This window comes from Maylandia zebra, linkage group LG16 (assembly GCF_041146795.1).
Source record: "Maylandia zebra isolate NMK-2024a linkage group LG16, Mzebra_GT3a, whole genome shotgun sequence".
In the NCBI taxonomy this organism is placed as follows: Eukaryota; Metazoa; Chordata; class Actinopteri; order Cichliformes; family Cichlidae; genus Maylandia; species Maylandia zebra.
The window spans coordinates 17,474,749-17,496,305 of NC_135182.1; the positions used below are offsets into that span (position 1 = coordinate 17,474,749).

The 21,557-nt window shown below is 41.1% G+C and overlaps 1 protein-coding gene across 1 annotated transcript; it reads right to left on the bottom strand.

Moving 5' to 3' along the window:
- Positions 1-4,274: 4,274 nt before the first annotated feature.
- On the bottom strand, positions 4,275-15,237 carry lrrc58b (leucine rich repeat containing 58b). The gene is made up of 4 exons (XM_024805477.2): positions 14,542-15,237; positions 8,587-8,715; positions 8,106-8,383; positions 4,275-6,722 (listed from the first exon to the last, which is right to left on the bottom strand). Exons 1-4 carry the CDS (start codon positions 14,997-14,999, stop codon positions 6,529-6,531), a joined length of 1,059 nt encoding a protein of 352 aa, XP_024661245.2. The 5' UTR covers positions 15,000-15,237; the 3' UTR covers positions 4,275-6,528.
- Positions 15,238-21,557: the final 6,320 nt, after the last annotated feature.

Consider the following 21,557-nt stretch of genomic DNA (forward strand, 5'->3'; position numbering starts at 1 on the left):
GTGTAAGAAAGTTTTAAAAGAATGCACAAAGAGCTGGAGTGGAATATGGGACGAGTGTTTTTAAGCTCATAATTTTTCTTGTGAGCTAAGCTCAAATGACATGATGTCAGTACTCCACTGAAAGGCTGAAATGCTGTCACCAGCTCAGTTACACCCAAAGTGTGTCGATCACTCTCGGGTTTCCTTCAAGATCAGGTTCAAAATAACTGCAGCAGCAGGTGGACTGCAATGATGCTCAGGTTACTAGGAGCTTGAATAATTGATGTGAGGACAGGGAGGGGGCTGTCACCCATAAAGCAGGAGTCAAACAGACGAGGCTGAATGGGAAGGCGAACTGGATGAAACAGGACACATGTTGTTCCACTGAGCTTAACATTGAGATGTTATAATTACCAAATTAAGGTATCAGTGAGAGCCTCTATCTTTCTCTGCCGTGTTGTGCACATGGAGCAGCTGGAAGTCCACCAAACCAAACAAAAAACAAGCAAAGCTTATAAGCTCCTGACACACCATTTCCTGTTGAACCACTCCTGAATGCACCGCTGTTTCCTGACATGGAAGCATCTGCATTTGTGGTCCAACATGTGACCGCAGCACCAACAGTGTACTGTGTGGGTGGAAGCACATTGTTCTACGTTTGAAGCATCACAATCTTTTTTTTTTTTTCCAGTTCCAAGCTGTCCTTGCCTGAGCCCGGACGCTCCTCCGTGACATGCCCAGGTTTGCCCACTGACATACCGGGAGACAAAGCCCTCTCTGGAACACCGCAGATCCTCCTGCAGTGTTGCTATGGACCTGGATTAGAAACTTTGAATCAAAGCTCCCAAGCAGGTTCCAATCATGGTGTTTCTAAAGCAGCGGATTATGATAATGATTAATGTGGTAGCTGTAAAGCATCAGCCTACACACTTGTTAAAAAAAATAAACAGGTAACAAGTGATTATGCAATAACTGACAGCTAAAGTTAAACAGTTTTAAAGAGTCCTGACGCATTAGGGGTTTGTTTACTCAAATAACTGTTATTTAATCAAATTCTCATTTTAGCTCCATTTATGGTCTCAATCGAATCATTCTCATTTTCATCGTTAGCTATATTTAATTGGATTTATTGCTTTCTATTATATAATGTGATTGATTACATTGTTTACATTGATGTAAAAATTTGTCAACATTGTGAAACTGTAGATCCAAAAAAGGAGTTTGCCGTGTCAGTCTTAAGCTATTTGATCTGTCGTATACACTTCTGACACTCAAGCAAAGACATGCAACAGTTTTAGCAAATGCTGAAGCAGACTGCTGTTAAATGCTTTGGAAAGACTGAAAAAGTGATGCTTTTTTTGCAGCCATTCTTTTCTACTACACATCATCAATGAAAGGCAAATATATCCAAAAGCTGCAGTCACATGTTCCTTATTGTGTGTGATTAGCTGCTGCACATGGTTTCTTTCAAAGTTCCCGAGCATTTATGTGACAGTGTTGGCTGCTGCAAACATTTGCCTGAGATGAATGAATAAGAGATAAGTGATAAAAGAAGACTGAATGGCTTAAGGAAAACAAAGGAAGGGAAGAAGCTATAAACCAAAAAAACAAAAACACAGTTGCTCAGCTCTGGATGGTTATTTACCTGCCACTTCTTCTTACGCCCTTCTTGCTTCTCCGAACTCCAGCCTGATTTTCACTGTCGGCGGGATTAGCGGTATGACTTTGAAGACAAGGCTTCCTTATTGACAGGGTGTCTGCAGTGTGCGGCTGTCATAAGTAATAAGTGTAAATTTGAAAGCGATCGTGTGAGGTCTGGCACGCATGTGTAAAACATACTGGCTTTACTACGAGCTGATATGGGCTGGTATGCCTCAGACTGTGGGACATTAAGAGGATTAAAGTATATTTAAAAAAAACACGTAGAAGTGCTTTGATTTTTGGATCACCTGCAATGCTGTAGTGTAACCACCAAAGAGAGCTGTGCTGCATGGAATTCAGCAAACAAACAAAAATTATATATGTTTGCATTAATCCTCAGATGTGACAAGGACTACACAGACGCTACCTTTCGAGAAGTCTAAAACATCCTCCTTGCTGCAGGCCCATTCTGCTTCAGGAGTGATCCGAGGTTTCAAAGTCTATGTTCAAGCAGTATTTTACTTTCTATGACTCTGCAGGACTGATTTGACTCTTTGGTTTTGGTGACAGCTACCAGTCACAGCTAACTGTGCTTCATCACTGCTTGCGTCTCAGGTTGCATTTGACAGCATCCCCTTATTTAACAGACAAGGTATACCACTGTGTGCGTGCAAACCATAGATGTAACTCAGCACAGTGATGCCAGAGTGTTTCCTTGGTGTTTGCTGTTGGTAGAAGGGTTCATGTGCAAGTGCTGAGAGCAGAAATGAGGAACAAGAGACACGCTGCAAAAACAGGGGAACCCAGCTGTGACTTGCTCAAAGACCATTGAAAATAAACAAAATATGTGCTACCCTCTTTGCCAACCAGGCTTAATGAAACAGTGAGGTGAAAAGAAGTGGAATTAGATGCCGAGGTAAGAACAGAAACTGTGAAAAGAGGCGAGAGAAAGGAAAACAAACTAGTAGTTTAGCTGCCTTTGGCTGCTGATGTTAAAGGATTTGCAGATTGTGAGAGGCGGAATTCACTAGCTGTATCAGAAAAGGGCTCTTGGTATTCAAATGCAAGAATGAATTCACCTTCATATGCAAATGAAACCTGGACATATTCAAGCTACAAAATGGAACGGTTCGTGCAAACAACAAACACAAAGTCTTTAGGAGCCAGTGTTGCGCATGAATACATTTTAAAAAGAGTATTTCTGTGAACGCTGACCCAAACAAGTTCAGTTTGCAACTAAAAAACAGCATGAGCATGAACAGGTGCTGTGAGGTGCCTGTACAGCATTTGGTGCAACATAAAAAACAATGCAGCTTCTTGGTTTCACTACTACTAGTCAGATAATAGCAGCAACCAGTGATTCTACAAAAGCCAATCCAACCCTGTTCTTATTTAATTTAGGCATGTGGCCAGTATTAGGAAATATCTGCAAGTAACTGATCAGAAGAACTGAGTGTTACTTTTCATCTGTGATCACTTTAATAAGTACACATGCTCATTGCAAGTGTAGGCATGTAGACAATTCAAGATGACCAGTCAAACTGAGCTTCAGCATGAGGGAAGAAAGGAGATTTAAGGGACTTTGCCTTTGCCATGGTTATTGGTGCCAGAAACTGCATAGAAACTGTTGGTGTCCTGGGATTTTCCTCCACAGACATCTCTACAGAGAATGGTCCAAAAAAAGAAATACCCAGTAAGCAGCAGTTCTCTGGGGAAAAATACCTTGTTTATGACAGAGCTCGACTGCTTCAAGCTCTTTGGAAGGCAACAGACTTATTGCAACTAATGCAATGAGTGGTTGAATATCAAACATTAAAGCAGATGGAGTACGGCCGCAGACCACAACAGGTTGGCTAAGATCAGCAAACAGAGGCTACAACTTGCACAGGCTTACTAAAACTTGACAATACAAGATTAGAAAAATATTATATTTAATGAGTCTTGATTTCGTTTGCAATATTCTCATGCTTGTTCAGAACTTGGTGTAAATAACATGAAGGCATTGATCCATCCCAAATTAATTTCTTTATGACCGCAGTGTACTTATCTTCTGATGGCCACTCCCAGCAGGATAGAGCACCATATCACAAAGCTAAAATCAGATTGGTTTTGGAGGAAATTTCAGTCAATAAATCTGCAGAAACAGTTTCCAGTGCCTTGTTGAGAATAGGCCACGAAGAATGAGGCAGTTCTGAAAACAAAAGGTAATCCAATATTGATAAGGTGTACCTAATAAAGTAAGTGAGAGTGAGTGTGTGTGTGTGTGTGTGTGTGTGTGTGTGTGTGTGTGTGTGTGTGTGTGTGTGTGTGTGTGTGTATATACACACACACACACACACACACACACATTCACAGGCTGTGTGGATCTGAGGAGATTCTGCTGCTCAGACCAACACATACAAAAAAAAATGTAAAAGGAATGCAATTCAGTCCTTTTCAGGACTAAAACGGTGAACATGTAACTTTTTAAATTGACATTAGTTATAGTTTCAGCTAATAGTTGTGCGAATCATTTGCACACATGCATATTACAGATACTTAAAAAGCAGCCTCTGTATTCAAATCGTATAACAACATAAATGCAACTGAAGAATTCCAAGTTGTTGCTCCCATTTGCTTTAATTCAATCAGAAAAGATCACAATACAAACACAATTTAAAGATATAACAATCAGTCTTTATTAATGTCATTATTTACTGTACATCTACTTACAATATCTGAGGTTAAAGCATTGTCTATTCCAAAGCTTGTTACAAATGTAGCACTTTAACATTTTTTTAAAAATGGATTTATACATTTATATAAATCCATTTTGTTTTAAAGGGCTATTTTGTATATTTGCTGTTAAACAGATGAGTATGGAAATCAGATAAGTGACTTTTATAAAGCTAAATTATTCACATTTCAGGGTGCATATATCAGTTTCTTCATACTTGCTTTGCTGTTAGAAGTCTTGATTAGTAAGGCACTTAGGAATTGTAACTACTGTAACTTCTGTAACATAGAAGAACGTTCTTCTGTTTTCTTAACATTAAGGTCTAATGTGAAGCCAAATTGGATTTCTTCTCCTGACTAATGGACACAAACTGTCTGGGACATTATAAAATGACCCAGCTTTCCACACAAGCAGAAAGTTGCAGCAGATATGTAACCATACATATATCACTGACTGTGGGTTTTATTCAGATACATCTTCATATGTTTATGCCCACAGAAAACTAACAGCCCTGAACATAAACACAAAGGCTGGTACTGGGTTGCGCTCAATAGCTATTGTTTTTGTGCGAACACAGTGAATGGTTTTCCCTGGCCCAACCCACATCCACTTCCTGTGAGTCAGCCTGGATAAGCATTCTTCCACATAACCACTATGAGTTAATTTAAAACTACTAAGCCATCGCAGCCTTCCCCCCCCAAAGGTGGCATGCAGTTGAGACAAAAGCACTGATAAAAGATCGCCACCTTGCTATTCGGAAGGCAGTATGCAGGATTAAGTGGGATCTAGCAACATGACAACCAAGTCAACACCTCTGAGGAACCTGGAGCGGCTGCTAATGAAAGGTCCTCTGTAGAGACAATGTTTGGCTCATCTCTTCTGGGCTAAAGTAGAAACACTGGAGCTTGGTGGATGAGGACCCGCTCCTGTGTTGAAAGCCAAAACCAGGTTTTGTTCATCTGGTTTGTGTTTAGCCAAAATGCTGCACAGCCATTACAACCCATAATCAGACACTCAACTGTTTCACAACTGCTAACAAAGCGCAGAGTGCAGGACTCCATGTGAACCATTGTCTATGACACACCCCAGTCTTTCAAAAGCAAAGACATATTCTATTGGCATAGTTAACAGTTACTTTCCATCTGTGAGGACTCGGTCCTCAGTCATCTCCTTCACAGATACCCAGGTTGTCAGTGATGATTTATTTGAAATGACACACAATGGTTTAAACTTGACCACAGTTTAGTTCTCCCTTGTCATTGAGTATGCTGACTAGACAGCCACATATCTAACTTATGGTTCACAAATCTTTGCTTTTCATATTTGGGTGATCTAAACATGTGGTTTGAAATAGCTGGAAAATTGACAGGTGTGCACTTTTCCTCAGTTATGTGGCATATCTAGCTTTGGCCAGCAATGTTTAATTTTCTTTTGGTCCTCCAGGGTTGATCACATGACTGAAAGTGAACCCTCCCCATCAAAATCCTACATACTGGTCCTTTAGTATTTTGGGGGACTGGCCACAGCAAAGTGCGCATAAGCCCATCTCAAACCACAAAAAATATTTATAGTACCGCAGTTTGAAACAGTGTTCAAAGTTCCTGCTCACATACTATAAAAAACACTGACTTTTTCTTGGTTGGCACATCAGGCTTGATGGTCAAATAAAGTCAGATGAAGGCTGACAAAGAGCTCATACTCAAAGTGAAAATGCAGACTAATACACTGTAGCATCTGCACAGAATGAAATGTTGTAATTACAACTAAACATGTTGCCCTGAAAACAAAAAAAGAATCCTTTCACTCCTTCAGTCAAACAAGAGTTTTACTGCCCTCCTGTGCTCAACCATGAGGCAAGCAGGTGTGGAAGGACCTTCCTTCATGTGCTCTAGATAGACTGATGTATGGTGAGACAACACGCTTCATGAAACAAAAGAAAAAAAAGATTAAAAAAAAGAAAGAAAACCAACCGAAAACATTCATAGAATAGATTTCACATTAGTAAGTTGTCTCACTTTTTTTGTGCGTTTCAGTGGCTGAAACGGGGGGGGGGGGGGGGGGGGATAAAAATGTGTATGAGCACTAATATGTCCAATAAAGTCTTAATCAGGGTCCTTGTTAGTGTTATAAAAACAATGGCAAACTGTCAAGGATTTGTCTGGACAGAGGATCAGATGTTCCTCTTGGTCGTACTATCCCAGAAGCACTCTCTGAAGGCGGTCAGCAGGCACACTGTTCTCTTCCTCAGACTCTGCGTCGCTCTGCGGGTTGGAGCTACAGGGAGAGGTGCACTCAGGGGAGCACAGGTAGTGCATGAGGGGTAGCCGGTACTTTCCACAGAAGTCTACAAATTTGATCTGGCGCACGCACGAATCAAAGTACACACCTGGAACAAGAAGAGTGACAGGAAATGCACAGTCAGGCTTAAGTAACAGTAACTTGTGCTGTTCTTCTCACACACACACACACACACACACACACACACACATTCTGGTGGGTGATGGGCTCCGCCAGGGCTGCCCTTTGTCATAGGTTCTGTTCAGAATTTCTAGGCGTAGCCAAGTGGTGGAAGGCTTTCACTTCGGTGGTCTCAGGATCTCATCTCTGCTTTTTGCAGATGATGTGGTCCTGTCGGCTTCATCAGGCGATGGCCTCCAGCTCGCCTTGGAACGGTTCGCAGCCGAGTGTGAAGCGGTGGGAATGAGAATCAGCACCTCCAAATCTGAGGCCATAGTCCACAGCCGGAAAAGGGTGGAGTGCCTACTCCGGGTCAGGGACAAGTTCCTGCCCCAAGTGGAGGAGTTTAAGCATCTCGGGATCTTGTTCACGAGTGATGGGAGAAGGGAGCAAAAGATCGACAGACAGATTGGTGATGCGGAGAGAAGAGAGAGCTGAGTGTAAAAGCGAAGCTCTCAATTTACCGGTCGATTTACGTCCCTACCCTCACCCTATGGTCACGAGCTGTGGGTAGTGACCAAAAGAACGAGATCGCAAATACAAGCGGCGGAAATGGGTTTCCTCCGAAGGGTGGCTGGCCTCTCCCTTAGAGATAGGGTGAGAAGTTCGGCCATTCGGAAAGGGCTCAGAGTAGAGCCGCTGCTCCTCCACATCGAAAGGAGCCAGTTGAAGTGGTTCGGGCATCTGACAAGGATGCCCCCTGGGCGCAGTTTTACGGGCATGTCCCACTGGGAGGAGGCCCCGGGGCAGACCCAGGGCACGCTGGAGAGATTCTCTCTCTCAGCTGGCCTGGGAACGCCTTGGTGTTCCCCCGGATAAGCTGGAGGTGGTGGCTGGGGAGAGGGAGGTCTGGGCTTCTCTGCCTGGGCTGCTGCCCCCGTGACCCAGCCCCAGATAAGCAGAAGAAAATGGATGGATAATATACAATATGAGGAACAACAGTTGTAGTGAGCAGCTCACAAGTGTGGTGAGCATGGTGACATAACTGTGGTTCCCAACCTGGGATATGGAATTTCCATAGGAAGGTCACAAGATAAAATTAAAGGAGCTATGACGCTTATCCTTATCCTGTCATATATACTGATACAATGGATAGATGCTCATAAAATAAGTTTCAAATAAGGAGGTCACCATATGTACAATTAATCCATGTGAGATTTCTTTTGCTACATTTAAATCTGTATATCAAAGAGAGGATATCCTCAATCTGATTATCTGAGGCACACAGCTCCGGCTTGGAGCACAGCAGCCTCACCCACCTATTGTTCACTGAAACTGGTGACATGGCATGTAATCATTAGGCACAACTCACCGGCACACTTGGGGTTGGGACACTTGCTGGCCAAGTCCAGATAACGCACCAGGTTTGCAGGCAGGTCAAAAGGGGAGTACAGAAGATTTCGACTCTTAACGGTGCGCCCTGCCAGCTCTAGCAATGAGGGTGGATCGTAGGTCATCTCCTTGACAAAGCGCACAACCAGCGGGTTGCCTCTAAGACTGAGCTCCTGCAGGTGCACCAGGCTCAGGATCTCTCTCGGCAGGTAAGTGAGCAAGTTGTTGTGTAGGCTTAAAGATCGCAGAGAGTGGAGCCTAGAATCGGATGCATAAGCACTCTGTCAGTTTTGTTTGCACTTTGATAAAAATCATGACTACTTGAAAGTTCAGCTACCAGATCAATGCAGGATAAATTACAGTTCTAACTCAGATAGCATCTCTGAGGAGACCATATAGTCAAGCTGTAGGTAGACTGGTGTGTGGCGATTGCTAGGATAGTTGGAGAGTGCTGATATTACCTGGTGAGCTGCGGTGGGACACTTTGGATGCGGTTGTCACACAGGACCAAGTAGGTGAGGTAGGGCAGATTCGCTACTTCAGGAGGAATGGCTGAAATAAGGTTTCCGCCCAGGTACAACATCTCCAAACTGACAGATGACAAAAGAAAACAGGTATTGATTTGCAATCTCAAGATTTTTTTCCTCCGTGCATCACACAGAGCACCATCTTTCATATGGTGCTCTGTTGTAGAGCATCCATTTCTCTCCTTTGTGATTTTTACCATGACAAATTTAAATAAATAAGTCTAAATGCAATAAAATTACACTTTCCATCACAATTGCTGCTGTGCAGGTATTTTTTTTCTTCCCCCAATTAAACTCCTATTGTCTATTGTTCCTATAGACAATAGGAGTTTATAGCCATAGCTTCAGACTCCTGTCAACCCTGCTGATGGCTGAGGGCCACAGATACCACAAAGAGCACTGTATTAGCCACCAATGATGATTTCATCTCATTAAATAAACAAATAAAGTGTTACATTAAAGTATGCCACAAGGGGGCGCTGAAGCTTCACCTTTTCATGGTCAGAGTTCAGGTTTGTCACCAAATATGAAACTTTGCTTACAAAATATGTTGATTTAAATAAAAAACAAAACAAGGACATGAAATAAATTCTGAGATGATGATGATGACGACATTTACATTGAGGAAAACAGACATACATGCTTGTTGCTAGGCAAAAAAAATTAAATAACCCCCCCCCCCAAAAAAAACAAACAAAAAAAACCCCACCATGCTGAGTTATTATAGGTATCAAGAACACGAGTGGGTGGGGGTGAGGGGATGGCATCAAAGAGAGACATGAGAGAGCTATGGGTGGCTGGTCAGCGAAAGTAAGCTGTCAGGCCATCTGCCTGCAGGAACTGATGACACAGCGACTGCGAGACATGAAGCCATTATCCTGTCCTTGGTGGCTGAGCCTCTCTTTGAAAAGAACGGAGACATTCAGGGTCTGCTCACTGCCCACACCAACACCGTGAAACAAAACTACTGACAATTTCAAAGACATATCATGAACTGACTCATGGTACATCATCATCCATGCATAGTTTTGTTATAGCCCGCTGCTGTATTTTATAAACTGTCATTTGATCACAGCAGTGTTAGTGATAACTTGCACAATGACCAGCCATCCTACAAGATCGCTTGCTGAGACTAATGTTTGGGTCATGGGAAGGATAAACCTAAAGAAACTTGTTAGTATAGCACCTCTCTCCGTCTTACAGGTATCTAGCTGATATGCAAGGTTTATCAGCTAATCAAGTTCAGCGCGTCCTTAAAGGTTATAAAGCTGGTTCATGTGGTTACATGTACTTTGTCTTCTTCTTCTGTTTGCACCCCTGAAACACCACAGCACGACACATTCATTCACTGCTTGCCTAGATAATTCACCAGTTATTTTTTTGTATTAGTTTATTGGCAATATGACTAAATGTCTATTTTGTAGACTCTACAATTAATCCCCCCCCCCCCCAAAGTCTGTCACAAATCTTATGGAGTTGTATCAGGTCAATTGTCTTTGTAGGTTCTCAGTCATCCACATCGCAGTAATCTAAGGAGCTTGGAATGAAAAGTGACTCAAGTCCCCCCCTTTAGATTAACCATTTTTGGGAAATATAGTCAAAGAATACTAGCTTGACTTTTTTCCCCTTTATATAGTCTATAATATATATTAGAGATATTATATAAAGCCTGACTGATTTATTGGTTAGCCAATATTAACCATTAGTATTGCCTTAAAAATCCCATATCAGGCAGGCTCTAATCTTGTACACACATTTTAATGGAAGTCACTTCTTGCATTTGAATTCAAAAACAATGTCCAGAGGATCAATCAAACAGTCTTAATTCACAGTAGATGCTTTGACTTTAAAAGACAGAAATGCAGCATAAGTTTAGATTTAAAATAAAAAAAAAAAAAACATATTAATGTAGTTGAAACCTTTATTAGGATAACAGATTTGGCTGCAGTGACAGTTTTCGCATACAAGCACCATCCAGTGTGCTTCAGGATTTTTTCAGATGCATTCCATCTTTCTCATCCCTGACCAATCAGTGTTGTCTCTGTGATCCAGGACCTCCTGGTTCATATACTGGGCACTGGATTGTCCTTTCATGTTCAATAAAACACAGTGCGAACCAGCTCTGTGTGAATGAGGCTCACAAACTCACAGGGTCAGCGAGGACGGACTACAGGCAACTAGGTCAACAAGGACAAACTGAAAATTACTCAGGCAGAAAAATGTGTAGAGTTACAAGTCATTTTGCTGCATGAGGGATTATTTTTGAAGAACAAGAAAAACTTAACATACAGTGATAGTGAACACAGATGAGTTTGTATGACGTAATCAATTAGATCAGGAGACGGCCTTTAAACCTGTGCTGTAACAAGTCACTGAGCTTTTTGGAAACAAAGATCACCAGTGTGTAATCAAAGTGTGCTTATCAATGATTATGATAGCAAGTGGACAGTAACTTTCCTACATTGCAAAGAGACTTAATGAACCCTTATCAGGTGCTATAGGACACATAACCAAAAGGAATCTCTTTGCGTGCACAACTGTTGCCAGGGTGCTTCAGCTGATGCAGCATTAAAGCTGAGACAAGAACGTAAATGTCCACACACACACACACACACTTTATTAGTCCTGATAATAAAGAAAAAAAGTATATACTGTCTTTTTGCAGCAATTAGGTGGCTCGTCTATAAAATATCCCTTTTATGATATGTTCACATCAAATGTGAAGCCAAGTTTCCCCTTTGTGCAAACAGAGTCAACTGTTTGGGTTTTTTCAAAGTCCTCAAATATTCACTTATATTTGTTCAATATTCTCCAAGACCCCCCCCCCTTTTTTTTTTCTACATAAAAGAGAAGTTGAATCATAGGTCTCAGGCTGCCCAGAAACAGTTTAAGTATGTTTGTCCACCATTTCTGGTTGTCATCTGAAGATGAAATATTTTGAACTCTCATTTGGTCTGAACACATCTTCAGACATCTACTACTTTCCATTTAACTGGCATCACCTGAAAAGGGCTTTGTAACATTGTAACGATCCTACTTCCACATCATCGAAGTAATGAGTTTCGAAAGACAGCCGTGCAACAAACTGAGGGAAGCTTAGCAGTGTGGAGTTTCTTTTATTGTGTCATTAAGTTATTTTAAGTGAGTATGCAAGAATATTAACAATTAAGCCCACCATATCCATTCTGCTCAATAAGCACCTCCAGGAACAGCCACAGTCAGAGCCCAGACTTCGATCCATGTGAGAATGTGTAGTTGAATTTGGAAAATGCAATTCAATGTTGAGCAGTTTTCAAGGAAAAATGGTGAATACAATACTGTACTGTCCACATATAAAAGGCTTACTGTAAAAAAAAAAAAAAAAAAAAAAAAAAGTCTAAATACTTCCTGCCAGTATGTGTCATAATTAAATTTAAATAATTAAATCTGTTGCCTCTGAGCTGCAGTATTTTGTACGCGTTGATAAAACGATTAGGTTTGATCTTTGGCCCAGCATTCGGTCACTGTGACACTTGTACCTGTCAGCAGTTCAAGATAAGAAGTCCTTACCCTGCTTTGCCCCATTTAACAGAAAACAGGGCTGAAAAAGTTTTGAACAGACTTGAGCTGTTCGCTTTTATTTTGAAATGAGCTCCTCTGATCTCAGTGAACTTTTGAGCTTGGTTATAAAACCACGTTCTTGCTCGTGAATTTATTCAACTGCTCACTTTCTGCATTTTCTGCCAACAATGTCTTCAACAGTGCCGCAAACCTCCTTTCTGAAATTGAATAATCAAAACTTACAAAATAGAGTTAGTGTCTTATTCAACATGAAACCAAAATGAGCGACTGAGTCAATAAATTCACCAGCAAATTTGTCAGGGTTAAGGGACATTTTCCCATACACTCCAATCGAATACAGCCACAGTCAGACAGCCCTAAACACCATTTGGCAACCAGCAGCTTCAAGTGGTTGCAGGAGGTTGATGGCAGTTGCTGTGAAAATAGGAAAGCAAGCCTGCGACCCCGTGCAATCACCTGTCACTGGGAAAAGTGTATTCCCCCTGTTGGCAAAACCCTCATAGTTTCTTTGGTTGCTACTGCAGTCACAGTTTGAATGGAAGTGAAAGACTTTTCTCCAAAAACTTTTTCTGAAATTTTTGGCTGCACAGCTGGAGCAAAACTTTTACTGTAAAAGACAAACCTCTTCCATTTCCAGTTTTTGTCATACCTTTTCAAGTTGTTCCGTTGCTCGGCTAGTAATTAACAAATGTTTGCAGACAAACATGAAAATCTACAAGCAACTGTTGCAATATGCAAGCAACCAAAGCAATTAGTAGGATATTTCTAGTGAAGAACCTTCTTACAATCGGATTTCACCCAGCGAGAGCCAGCAACCACAACCAACCAGTAGAGAAATACATTTCCCTAGCAACCAGTCGAAAGATCCCATTCGATATGGCACAAGGAGTACTGCGAGTACTGCTGGGCCCAATACTCACATATCCTAATATATTCCCCAGAAACAGCATCTACTTTTCTTCTTTAAAAAAATAAATAAATAAATAAAATAAAATAATAATAATAAGTTCAAAATACTTGCAGAAAAATTAAAAATGATATATTATTTCAACAATTTATATATGAAATTCCATAACATAAAGAACAGCAGGAAAAAGTAATTTTTACTAAGATATTTCATTAATCACCAACTTATGGATTTATGCATTTTAACATGTTTAGCGTCCAATAAGTTCAGAAACATCAGGAAACAAATTGCAGATCTTAGCAGTAATATTTTAGTCGCCTGACAGGTGAGATTTAGTTGGCTATATTCAGATATTGTTGCTGACTGGCTGAGCAGAGCCAGGTCAAGTCATAAACAGTCTAAGCCCTGAAAATGTCACATAAGACAGGTTGATGAATGTATATTTTTATTGTGTAATCATACAAGAGAAAGTGAATGTTTGACAACTTAATGCTACTGGGATAATAATTTTCATTGTCAGAGTTAGGACAGTGTTTATCCACACTAAGTAATTGCAAACAGATTGCAATAAGTATATCTGAGATTTAAAAAAAACAAAAAAGGATGTATGAACAAAACAGGAAAAAACAAAAACAAACAAAAAACAAAAAAAGCAAGATAATGGTATGCTTCCTTTATCTTAGTTATTTATCATTATGATTCACTAACAGTGATTCAAACAGATGAAAGCCTAGACTTGACTAGATGCGACTTTGCATTAAAACCATAGGCATTATCACTGGTAACCAACTACTAAGTTAGCAAGTTTCTATTTAAGTTAGTTAATATTGTCTGTTTTAACAATTGCATTGCTATGCAAATAAATTTAAAAAAAAAATAAGTCTATGCCTAAATAACAGCTAACTAGTTTTAGAAACTTATTGTCTGCTGGTTTCTTTTATTTATTTATTTTTTTACAAGCACAATAGTTACCCATTATAACAGTTGTGCCAGATGTATTATGCCGAGACGAAGCGTGGACAATATATAGTTAGTATTAGCAGCGTTGAAGTGTGTCGTTGGTGGTGGGTTTAGCTCGGGCCGAGGGGCCCAAAGGCTGGCCCGTCTCTGCAGCAGATAACCATAGCAACGACCATAGCTAATTACATTGTTAAATTTAACCAAAAGGGAAGTCGTAAAAAAAAACCTATGTAGTGACCAATACAGGTAATATTCAGAGGGCTTTACTGGAGAGAAATAAAAGATTGATTCCTCTCCACCCCCTCAATTATCAGTTGGTCAGATTATATCGTATGCAATATAGTCGATTGCCTCAAGCAAAGATATGCAGATTGGACACTATACGTAATCCATTACCTCAGCGCTGGACTGAAACGTCACTCATATATTGACTTTTCGGCCGTTTTGTGTTGTTACCTTACCTGGTTAAGTTTTCTATCTCTGCAGGTATACTTTTCAATCTGTTTCCTCCGAGTGAAAGCGACTGCAAGCGCAGCAGTTTGGTACACTGAAGCGGGATCTCCTCGAATCGGTTCCCGCTAAAGTTCAGCACCTCCAGCTGCAGAGAGCCGAACTCCTTGGGCAGCGAGAACTCGTCCAAGCGGTTGTTCTTGGCTATAAGTGTTTTCAGCTTGGTCAGGCGCATAATGTCCTCACAGATGAACGAAAGTCCGTTGTTGCTAATGTCCAGAAACTCGAGGTTGAAGAACAGGGTGACCGACGACGGCAGCGAGCCTAGTCGGTTGTAGTTCAGGTAGAGTTGTTTGGTGTCTCTTTTCCTCCTGTCGGTGATACTGTCAACGCTCAGAGTGTTCAAACCCAAGCGTGAGAAGTCGAGCACGCCGTCGCCCACTGCCGCTGCCCGTTCGTGACTCTCCATTTTGGCAATTTTGTTTCCTTTTTTTCAACTCTGCAAAAGTTTCGCAGAGAACGTTTAACGTCAACGCGTGACTTAGCTCCACAAGTTGCCTATTTTTAACATAAAGCACGAGCATCTACCAGTAACATTTAACAGCATTTCTAATCACGTCTAAATGACTAATGTATTGCTTACAACAGGCTGAAATAAGCCACAATAGCTACACCGAACGCTGTGAGGCTCTTCTACTCGCAGCTGTTGGGATGGCCTGTGGCTTCCTGGTTCAGATTGGCTGATTCTCCATATAAATCCCGCCCACCCACGCGCCCATTGGGTTCGCTCCCGATCTGTCATATTACATGGCATTGATTAAGGGAGTTGTAACTGATTTTTGGAGTTTATTAACAGTTTCCTGGCACAAGTTGCCATGTACAACCTCTGACTGCATTTTTTTTCTTGTTTTTGTGTTTTTTTTAAGTCTTACGAAAACGGGACAGTGGTGACCGATGATCGATAAAATCAGCTACCCATTTTCTCTGCCCTTATGCAACACGCGTCCTCTGTTACGTTATGCAGTTCAATGCTGACTTGGATGTGCATGGAATGAGAAATAGGTACAGGATAATTGGGTTCCTCCCACTGAATTCAGGTCTATGCATAAAAATGTCACAGCTTATTCACCGCGGTAAAGTGAGCGGTCATTTGTGAGCCGCGGTCAAGCCAGCTGCTTCTTCTTCGCCGCATAAATTTCCTTGCGCTTTTACACCAGTCTTTACGGTAGCGCCTTTTCGCTTTATATCCTTGCTGAAAGAGCAGAGTGAAGTATTTAGTGAGTTAATAATCTGTTAATTTATGTGACCCCATCTTTATATTTTATTTTCACTATATATGAAAGTTGCTAATATGTAAGAAATGTTTATTCTCTGAATCTGTAATATATGGTGCATTTTGTTTGTATGTTTATATTACTAATAAAGAAAAAAAAAAAAGAAAAAAAAAAAAGAGCAGAGTGAAGCTGACCCCCCACCCACTTGAAACGTAAAGGCAAATAGGCGGAGCGGTTAGTGCTACGTTTGTGCAGATTTGTGCAGGTAAAATTAGCGTTTGTGCTGCTACGGTTTCCGAGATATTAAACTTTATTTTATAGGTCATTCAAAGGTCACCATCCCCCCAGAATGCTCCAAAACGGGCCAAAATGGTCTACTTTTTTAGTGCTACGTTTGTGCTGGTTTGTGCAGGTAAAATTAGCGTTTGTGCTGCTTCTGTTTTAAAGATATTAATGAAAATGTAAAGGTCAACCAGCCCCCCCACATTACCCAAATCCAACAAAAGTGGTATCAAACGTTTGTGCTACGTTTGTGCTGGTTTGTGCTGCAAAGATTTTCGTTTGTGCTGCTATCATTTTAAAGATATTAATAACAATTTCTAGAGGTCATCAGAGGTCAACCAGCCCCCCCACATTAATTAAATCAAACAAAATGGGTGTCAATCAACTGTGCTACGTTTGTGCTGGTTTGTGCTGCTAAAATTTTCGTTTGTGCTGCTTCTGTTTTAAAGATATTAATGAAAATGTAAAGGTCAAAAGGTCAACCAGCCCCCCCACATTACCCAAATCCAACAAAAGTGGTATCAAACGTTTGTGCTACGTTTGTGCTGGTTTGTGCTGCAAAAATGTTTGTTTGTGCTGCTAACATTTTAAAATGTTTAATAAAATAACGTCTTGATGCGTGCTTAATCATCCAGGTAAGTAAATCCCAAAAGGTTGATTCTGTTCATCTGGACATTTTCAGTTGGAGAAACGTTTCGTCACTCATCCAAGTGACTTCTTCAGTCTCAGCTGACTGTAGGTTTCCCCAACCATATAAACAGTACATTTGCATAGTGAAGGAAACTAGCGCCACTGAATGAACAATGTGCCGGGGGGTTAATTCCATGATTGTTAGTATGCAAATTCTTATGACCATTGATCAATGACAACTAATCAAAGCCTATTGATCAATGGCCATGAGTACCATTCACAGAAAGTGGGGAATGGCTACAATCACAGCATTGTAGGATGGCGAAAGATGTACCCTTGGGCCCCCCTTCTCGATCCAGAGATGGTCAGCATCCTGACAGCCCGATGGACGAAGCTGTCTCTCAGTCTGCTGGTTCTGCCCCGGAGGCTCTTCAGTGTCCTTCCTGATGGCAGCCAACTGAAGACGCTGTTGAAGGGATGAGTGGAGTCACCTGTAATGGAGACGACCTTCCAGATGAGGCAGGTGCAGTAGATCTCCTGGGGAGGGAGGCAAGAGAGGTCCCCACAATGCTCTCGGCTGCTCTCACTACCCGTTGTCATTTTTTCCTGCAGAACCCAATGCAGGAGTCATACCACACAGTGATGCAGCTGGTGAGGATACTCTCAACTGTGCCTCTGTAAAAGGTGCTCATAATGGGGGTTGAATCTCTTGTGCTTCTCAGTTTGCAGAGGAAGTAGAGTCACTGTTGGTCTTCTCCACATTCAGGGACAGGTTGTTGTTGCTGTACCACTCTGGCAGATGGTTAACTTCACCCCTGTAGTAGATCTCGTCGTGGGTCAGCAGAGTGAAGAGAAGGGAGCTCAACACACATCCTTGGGGAGCCCCCGTATTCCGTGTTCTTGGGCTGGAGGTGTTGCTGTTGACCCGTACTGTCTGCTGTCTTCCTGTCAAGAAATCTAGCAGCCCGTTATACAGCAAGGTGCTGATCCCCAGCAGATCCAGTTTGGGAATGAGTTGCTGGGGAATGATGGTGTTGAATGCTGAACTGAAGTCTATGAACAGCACTCTGACATATGAGTCTCTAGTGTTCAGATGTGTGAGGGCTGAGTGAGGGGCAGTTGAAATTCCATCATCGGTTGAGCGTTTTGACCGGTATGCGAACTGAAATGGATCCAGGTTGGGGGAAAGCAATAATTTGATTTGATGCATGACTAACCGTTCAAAGCACTTAACTTAATAATGATGGAGGTGAGTTTGACAGGACGGTAGTCCTTAAAGCAGGAGATAGATGACTTCTTGGGTTCAGTAATGATGGTGGAGGGATCTCCACACACTGTCTGGGGATTGTGTCACCACGGTCTGTAGAGTGGGCTTGTAGTCTGTGATGGTTTGTATTCCTTGCCACTGCCTCCAAGTATCTCTGCTGTCGCTGAAGCTTTGCTGTAGCTGATGCCACGTGACAGGTTTGCCCTTGCTGTTCTTAGACTCACCTAATTCCCGGCTCTGAAGGCTTGCATTTTTCAACTTTAGGAGCATTTAAACCTGACCTGTGAGCCATGGTTTCTGATTGGCCCAGACAGTGATAGTCCTGGTCTCTGTGACATCATCGATGCATTTTGGGATGTAGGCAGTGACAGTTTCTGTATATTCCTGAAAGTCTGTGGTGTTGTCGTGTGTGGCGGCCTGTGGTGGAAAAGCAGTGCCTCTGAGGACCCTTCTGGCCACACCTGTACCTGCTTACGAACTGGTTTGGTGACTTTGACCAGGGGCCTGTGGGAACCCATGGCACACCTAGATTTCTGCCTGTACTGACCCTTATGCAAAATAGGTGGAATTAAGACAGTTCCAAAAGCAAACACAACTGATCAGTGCTGAGAGTGGTCCTGTTGCTGAGGTTGGGATGATCCTGTAATCTCTTATGAACGACCTCCAACGCTTCTATGACTGGGATGCAAGTGAAGACAGATGTAACATCTCTCTCTCACTGTACATGTACTGTTTATAAAATTAGGGAAACATAACCTGCACAAACAAAATAATTTGCAGGACAAATGTTTGACATCAATTTTGTTCAATTTGAAGAAGGTAGGGGGGGCAACTTCACTCACGGGTGTTTATAAGGTTGGGGAAACCTGCAGTCAGCTGAGACTGAAGAAGTCACTTGGATGAGTGACGAAACGTTTCTCCAACTGAAAATGTCCAGATGAACAGAATCAACCTTTTGGGATTTACTTACCTGGATGATTAAGCACGCATCAAGACGTTATTTTATTAAACATTTTAAAATGTTAGCAGCACAAACAAACATTTTTGCAGCACAAACCAGCACAAACGTTTGACATCCATTTTGTTTGATTCCATTAATATGGGGGGGGGCTGGTTGACCTCTAGAAATTTTTGTTAATATCTTTAAAATAATAACGGCACAAACAAAAATTTCTGCAGCACAAACCAGCACAAACGTAGCACAAACGTTTGATACCACTTTTGTTGGATTTGGGTAATGTGGGGGGGCTGGTTGACCTTTTGACCTTTACATTTTCATTAATATCTTTAAAACAGAAGCAGCACAAACGCTAATTTTACCTGCACAAATCTGCACAAACGTAGCACTAACCGCTCCGCCTATTTGCCTTTACGTTTCAAGTGGGTGGGGGGTCAGCTTCACTCTGCTGATTGAAAGCCTAGACCCGTGCACACGTGCGCGCGCGCGAACAGTCACACACGCGCGCACACACACAAATTACAATGGAACAGCCCAATAGAGTCAATACAATTATGGAAAATTCAAAAATTCATTAAAAATCATCCTTAGTAGTTGAGGTCCAACTTTCAACACATTCCTTCTCTGCACCTACTGTACCTGTGCGCCAGGTTTCATCCAGATTTACTGTAAAATTCCTCAAAAATTAAAGGACAGTTATATGCAATTCAATACAGCCAATACACTACAATTATGGAAATTTCAAAAATTCATTAAAAATCATCGTTAGTAGTTGAGGTCCAACTTTCAACACATCCCTCCTCTGGGACACCTACTGTACCTGTGTGCCAAGTTTCATCCAGATTTACTGTAATATCCTTCAGAAATCACAGTAAATTTGTGTTCAGTTCAATACAGTCAATACACTACAAATTTGTCTATTTCATAAATTCATTAAAAATCATCCTGAATAGTTGAGGTCCAACTTTCAACACATTCCTTCTCTGGGACACCTACTGTACCTCTGGGCCAGGTTTCATCTCAATCTGCTGCATCAATAATTGTTTAATATTGATGGATCAAAAGTGCTGCTGAGAGAGTCATGACAGGGACTATAAAGAGACAGCATATTTGCTTGTCTTCACTGACTCGCTCTGAAATCCAGATTTTAATTTTGGAATATTAGGTGTGGTTCCTATAGAATTTTAAGGTTGAACGGTAATCAGAGTCTTCATCTCTTAGACCTCTCTTCTGTGGATGCAGCTCACATCATTCTGTACAATACGATCATTTTTAATTCTACAACTGTTTATAACCTGCATAGTTCACATTTCTGTATAGCTGTATATCTCATATTCTGTATAGTTTTTCATATTTATATCCTGTTCATAGCCTGTACATAGCTTGTACTCACTACAGCCTGTAACTATACTTATAGTTATAGCATATTCATAACATACCTTCATACCGTGTGCATTGTAACATACCATAATAGACCCATTTCTGTAATATACTTACATACCTATATTATTGCTAATATATATTCTAATATATCTATATCATGGCTAAAGCACTTCTGGATGGATGCAAACTGCATTTTCTTGCCTTGTACCTGTGACATGTGCAATGACAATAAAGTTGAACTCTATTCTATTCTAAATTAATTCAGAAGACAAACACCCGTCTCTGCTTTTGAGATTAGCATTAAAACCCTCAGTTTTGACAAATAATACAGTTATAGTGGATCAGGTGACCCTGGATCTTCCCTTATTTGTGCTGCAATAAGCCTAGGCTCTTGCTGGCTTCCCATCATGTATGAATTCTTTCCTTCTTTGCTCGTTCTGTGTTTATACACCTCTCTGCATTTAATCATTAGTTAGTATGTATCTCTTGCACAGTGTATATGTTGTCCTATGGCTGTCTCTCCTTGAGCCTGCCAGATGTTTCTACCTCTTCAAATGGAGTTTTTCCTTCCCACTCACACTAAATGTTAGCTCATATGGGGTACTTAAATTGTTGGGGTTTTCTTTGTATTATTGTTGCGTTTTTACCCAGCAACATAAAGTGTCTTTAGGTGACTGTTGTTGTGATTTGGCACTGTATAAATAGAATAGAATAGAATAGAATAGAATAATGTACTTCAGACCGGGAGATTGGCAAAATGTATAAATAGGATGGCGATTAGGGGAATTGGAGACAGCTGTGTAACACAGCAGGGATACATTGGGAATAAGAAGACAGTGGAAGTAAGACTCAACACAAGAAAGAGACAAGAGGCCACCAAACTAAAACACAGACTAAGACACACAAGCTTGACACAGACAAAAGCATAAACAGACATGAAGACAAGACTGGCTTTAACACTAGAGTGTTTTCACAAGTCTTCCATCCACTTGTGGAACGCTGAAGAAGAACTACACTTAAAAGCAATATGGAACTGAAAACAAAAGAACACATAATGTAAACATATAATCAAATAATCCAGGACTCACAAACAATGATATGATGAACAGAACTATAAAGAACAAAACTGAGAAATGCTTGGTAAACTGACCAAGGACTATGTCATCATGTCATTTTTAAATATCATACACTCAACAAAAATATAAACGCAACACCTTTGTTACTGCTCCCATT